General features: G+C 56.1%; 1 protein-coding gene across 2 annotated transcripts; it reads left to right on the top strand.

The window, feature by feature from the left end:
* The first annotated feature begins 2,305 nt into the window (after positions 1–2,305).
* Positions 2,306–4,354, top strand: TWIST1 (twist family bHLH transcription factor 1). 2 transcript variants are annotated; one of them, XM_065629449.1, is made up of 2 exons: positions 2,306–3,168; positions 4,126–4,354. In XM_065629449.1, exon 1 carries the CDS (start codon positions 2,556–2,558, stop codon positions 3,123–3,125), a length of 570 nt encoding a protein of 189 aa, XP_065485521.1. In that variant the 5' UTR covers positions 2,306–2,555; the 3' UTR covers positions 3,126–3,168; positions 4,126–4,354. The 2 variants fall into 2 exon arrangements, with proteins under 2 accessions (XP_065485521.1, XP_065485520.1); XM_065629448.1 differs by having other exon boundaries at positions 3,784–4,354.
* Positions 4,355–5,635: the final 1,281 nt, after the last annotated feature.

The raw sequence follows: 5,635 nt of genomic DNA, 5'->3' as shown, positions 1-5,635 counted from the left end.
CCCTCCTCTGCACACCCTCGTCCTGTCTCGCAGCAAGCAGATGATGTCCTATGTCCTACCTAGAGTTCAGTGATCCATCCAAGCTGCGTTTCCTGTTGAAGTACCTCAGGAAACACTGTCCCTCCCTCCTTTCAGACAGGTGGATCGCTTCCATTGATTTCACTGATAGGTGGCTCCACTGTTCAGGCATGGATCCAGCGTCCTCTTCTCAGCAAGGTAATGTTTACCCAGGTTGAAGAATGGGAGAGAGGGGAAAGAGGTGAAGAAGGAGAAAGTGGGGAAGGAAGGAAGGAAGGAAGGAAGGAAGGAAGGAAGGAAGGAAGGAAGGAAGGAAGGAAGGAAGGAAGGAAGGCAGGCAAGCCCCCAGAACTGCTTACAGGTGCTCGCTACCACCGTTTCTAACCTTTGCTTTGTAATGACACTGCTCAGTGCCCCAAGTCAAAATTATTGGTGAGAGCCAGCTCTTCTTACCTTGAAAGAAGCAGCTGCTGCCAAGACAAGGGAACTCGTGAAGCTCCCCGGACGAGCCATGGTGTCAAGGTGAGAGAGAGGCCTAGGGGTCGCAGCACACACAGCAGGGACAAACCGAAAGCCAGAGGAGCTGTGCTCGCTCTCTGTGGGTCTGTGTGCCTTCCCTCGCCTGGTAAGTCAGTACCTCTTTCCTCCCCTGGTCCTGCTTCCGTCCGTTTCCCAAAAGACGAGGTTTAGGGCAGACTGCTGTTCGGTCGCATCGCGGGCTGGAAGAACCAAGGAGGGAAGTTCACCCAGGGGAAGAGCAGAGGAGCGGCGGGGCAACTCTGCCCGCAGCGGGGTCCCAGGGGCGCTGCGGCGGGGAGCGGGGCCGTCGGCCGAGCCGGGCCGGGCCCGTTGCCCCTCGGCGGAGGCTGCACCGGGGTCTTGGCCCCTCGCAGCGCCTGGGGAGAGACAGGGAGCACCCAGGCAGAGGGAAGAGACGGGTCTTTTTCCCGGAACAGAGAACAGCGCTCTTCCAGAAGACTCGTCTCTTTATTTTTCGCCCCTGAGGTTTATCTCTCCTCCACTATTTCGTTCGCCCTCTCCGCGCCCCCACCTCAAATGCAGCCGGGGAGCCATGGCGTTGCCCGCTCTGCCCCACGCTCGGAGGTGCCCCGTTCAAACGGTCGCTGCCAGGCCGGCAGGGGAGAAGTGCGGTCCTCTCGCAGGGAGCAGCAAAAGTGCATCGCTCCACTTATTAATGGATGGCAATTTGTAGCTTTCCCTCCCAGGCGTTCCCCGCCTGAATCTGAGCTGTTGTTAAAAAGACACACCACTTGCTCTGTGCGGCCAGCGAGCGGGGAAGGAAGCACAAAGGCGGGGGATGAGAAGAAATGGTTTTGGCTGCAAACATAAAAGAGAATTTAAAATAAATAAGCTCGGTTCCCAGGAAGTGCCGGACTCGGGCGCCTTCAGGGTGGGCGAACTGCAGTTAGTGGTCAGTAGGCACAGAGTAGGGGCAGAGAGGGTCTGCACACCCTCCCGTCTCCCGTTATGCCAGGCTGGGGGCTGCAGGGGCGCGGATCCTCCCGGGTTTCTCTTTAAGACGAGCTCAAGGTCTGATGAGTATGTACGAAGGCAGTGCTTCGTTTCCCCGCTGCTTCAAACTCTGAAGATGGCTTTCTCCGACCGCAGTCCTCTAGCCTGACAGGACAAGGCTGTGCCGTTCTCCCTCCCCAGCTCAGAAATGTGAGGCTCTCTCTGAAAGCCAGACCCCTGGGGCGCTCGGCGATGGGAGCGCGGTGTGCGCGAGAGCGGGACAAAATTAGGATGTGTCTGGATGCTTCCCCTCGGGTAATTTCCCCTTCCTCCCTTTCGCTGCAAGCCGTGCCCGCTGCAGCGGGGAAAGCCCGAGAGATGCGGGCTGCCCCCCGCCTGCTCAGGGGTGGCGAGCCCCCAGAGCAGGCACTAAGCGGCCCGCCGGCCCTTGCGCAGCAGCACAGAGGGTGTAAGGACACCCCCATAACCTCCTGCTCCGGCCCCCCAGCACCACTCAAAGCCGATTGTGCACCGAAGGAGCCTGAGGGAGAAACCTAGGAGAGGAAAGACGAGAAAGGGGTTGGGGTAAGGATGTACGTGTGTGTGGCGGGGGAGGCCAGACCACTTGTGAATGGCTTGAAAAAAATAATTGGGGGAGGGCGTGGAGGGGGGGAAGCGGAAACTTTCCTATAAAACTCAGCAAAAGTCCCTCCTCTCCACGTCAGGCCAATGACACTGCTGCCCCCAAACTTTCCGCCAGCAGGAGCTATAAGAACCTCCAAGTCTTCAACTTTCTCCCAATCCCAGACACCTCGAAGGGGCTCCAAGGAGGGATCGGGAGGGATTTTTTTTTGGTTGGCGTTTTTCTTTTTTTCCTCTTGGATCCTGATGCCATCCCCCCTCCCCCCAAAGTGAGGTCCTCCCTCCCTCCCTCCCTCCTCCTCCTCCTCCTTCTCGCAGGCCAGCGAAGCAGCCGATCAAGGGGGAGCTGGCGGGTTAGGTGGCCCCCTCTTCTCCCTGCCCTCCCCCCCCTCCCGGCCCGCTTCTCGCGTCTCCCCCCAGAGATGATGCAGCAGGACGAGTCAAACTCGCCAGTCTCCCCCGCCGACGACAGCTTGAGCAACAGCGAAGAGGAGCCGGACCGGCAGCAGCTGCCCAACAACAAGAGAGGGGGGCGCAAGCGGCGCTCCAGCCGCCGCAGCGCCGGCGGCGCCGTCGGGGCCGCGGACGAGCCCTGCAGCCCGGCCCAAGGCAAGCGGGGCAAGAAGTGCGGGGCGGGCGGGGGCGGCGGGGGCGGCGGCAGCAGCAGTGGTGGCGGCAGCCCCCAGTCCTACGAGGAGCTGCAGACCCAGCGGGTCATGGCCAACGTGCGGGAGCGGCAGCGCACGCAGTCGCTGAACGAAGCCTTCGCCGCCCTGCGGAAGATCATCCCCACGCTGCCTTCGGACAAGCTGAGCAAGATCCAGACCCTCAAGCTGGCGGCCAGGTACATCGACTTCCTCTACCAGGTCTTACAGAGCGATGAGCTGGACTCCAAGATGGCAAGCTGCAGCTATGTGGCCCACGAGCGGCTCAGCTACGCCTTCTCAGTCTGGAGAATGGAGGGCGCCTGGTCCATGTCCGCATCCCACTAGCAGGCGGAGTCCCCCACTCGCATCCCCCCAGCAGGAGCCCTAGGTAAGGCAAGGGACCCCGGAACCGGAGGGTAGAAGGGGTGGAACTGCGAGGCTGTCGGCTGCGCCGTAGGCTTCCAGGGCCGGCCGGAGAGCAGGGCGGCTGGAGGTCCATCCACTCCCCCATTCTCAGGGGCGCGTCCCTCCTCCTGCGCGGCCCGAGGTGCGCCCCCGGCCCCGCGGGGCCCACGCGTGGCGGGGCGCTGCAGGCGGGGGTGGGCTGCGGGAGGGGAGGCTGCGGCGGTGCGGGTGTGCCCCAGCCAGATGGGGCCGGCCTGAGATTGAGATCACTTTTTCACCAAACGCTGCGGAGCCCGCGGGGCTGCTGGGATGGTTCCTGCTGCTGCTAGTATTTTGAAGGGAATCCATGTCCGCCTGCGCGCTTCCCGAGGAGCGTTTCCTACCGCCGCAGCAGCCCCCTGCCCTCGGCTCTGACATCGCTGGTTGCCAGGCCGGGGTGTCACCCGGTGACCGCACCGCCCGCACGGCAGAGACACGCGTTTCTCCTTCCTCCATTCATGCCCGTTATGTGTATTTCCAGAGACAGAGAGCTGTAGATAGATGTATGTATATATTTCACTTCAGTAACGAGTTTTCCGCCCTCTCTGGGTTTTTGCAGATGACATTGTTCCCACAGAAGGAGAAAATGGACAATCTAGAGACTCTGAAGTTGGATACGATTGGTTTTGGTCTTGTCTAAAAAAAACGTACCAAGGATTTCTTGGAAATTAGAAGAGCAATATCCATATTCAAAGCAGGGCGTGGGGAGCACTTAAGGAAAGAGAAAGAGACAAGGGTTTTGGACAGTGACTACCCTTCGGGCGTCGGTACAATCCACACATCTCTGCATTCTGATAGAAGTCTGAATCGTTTGATTTTTTTTATTTTTGACGAAGAATGTCGGAATTTAACTTTTTTTTTTTAATTGCCTTTTTTTTTTTTTTTTGCATGCATTCCCAAGAGGTCGTGCCTATGAGCCACTGATGAAAGGAAATACATTATTGTGGACTTTCTTCATTCTTGAATGAAACCAACCAATCAGCCAAGAAGTATCCCTGTAGAGATGAATTTTTTTTTTTGGGGGGGTGGGGAATAAGCTGGGCTCAAGGTGTTATGTACCCGGTTCCTAACTTTTTTATTATTATTATTTTTCCTCTGAGAAAAAAATAAACATTTTATTTATTTATTGATGACCCATGTTAAAATGCAAATAGATCCGGTGTCTAAATGCATTCCTATTTTTATGATTGTTTTGTAAATATCATTGTATATTATTTTTCTGCAATAAATAAATATGATTGAAATTTTAATAACCTTAAAGTTTGGTCTCTCTAAGAACTCAGGGCTGGAACTGGAGATAAATACCTGCTTGTTGAGCTGTAAAGGCACCCAAGAGAGAGGAGGTACTAGTATAAACAAACCAGGCGAAAAATGCAAATAAACTAGCTACTGACAGACACAGGCACGTTATTTATTGAGACAGCTTTATTATTCTGCGCTGAAGCTCACTGTTTTCGGTGGGGACGAAGATATTATCTGCTCTCTTTTTCTCCCTCTCCCACTTTAATCTGAACGCCAAGCGCCGCGGAGTTGCGCGGGGAGCGGAGCTTTCGCCGCGGAGCTCCGGCTCTACTGTTGTGCTTTGCAACCCCAGATGTAAGGCAGGAGCAAGGCCCATTCCCCAGCACCGGAGCAGGCATTTTTGCTGATAGCCCTGAGAAAGAGGCATCGGTTTTAAATAGGGATTCTTCCATCCACATGCAAAGCGAGAGAAAGTGAGACTGAAACAGGGAAGTGTCCAGAGAGTGGGATTTTCCGGTGGAAGTGATGTTTGACGGCTCTGCTCTCTAGGGTTTTATATAATATATGGACTAGCGGTCATATTTTCGTTGTGCAAAGCAGGGAGCGGTACACTAACCTGCCCTCTTCTCCTTTTCTACACGTAGGGCGTATATTGCCACTGTTTCTTCTCACGATACCGTCCGCGGGGTCCCAGTATGCGACGAGACCGCAGTTGTAAGAGAGAGGAAACTTACAGCTCTGAGGGCTCGGAAGGAAGGTGAAAAGGGAAGTTGTCCAAACAAATAACAAAAATAAAAATCCCCCAAATAGCCCAAATCCCAACCCTTATAACGGAACAGCTGATTCCGCCTCTGATGTCACTTGCTCATCTCCCAGCGCTTCGCAGTCGGTCCATGCCCGGGGAGCGGCGCCTCCTGCCCCTCCGCGGCCGCGAAGCTTGTGCGGGTGCGCAGGGGCGTCCGCCGCGGAGCGCCCGCTTCGACCCTGGGAGCCGAACAGTGTCTCCCGCGGGGACAGGGACACCGCTGCCGGGATTCAGCCAGCGTCTAGGGTAAATAGGATGAGGTGTTATTTCAAAACAGAGCCTGTTTGCACAGCCCAGGTTGAGTTGACTTTATTCCCTGAATGTTTTTGTTTCCATATCTACATATTATCGTCTATTGCTGACA

Source organism: Caloenas nicobarica, chromosome 2 (assembly GCF_036013445.1).
Source record: "Caloenas nicobarica isolate bCalNic1 chromosome 2, bCalNic1.hap1, whole genome shotgun sequence".
NCBI lineage: Eukaryota > Metazoa > Chordata > Aves > Columbiformes > Columbidae > Caloenas > Caloenas nicobarica.
Note: the sequence above shows the minus strand (reverse complement) of the source record. Positions and strands in the feature narration are given on the sequence as shown.

Bases quoted from the DNA above. Each gene is read 5' to 3' on its own strand.
- TWIST1 (XM_065629449.1), top strand. From the start codon at position 2,556: ATGATGCAGCAGGACGAGTCAAACTCGCCAGTCTCCCCCGCCGACGAC.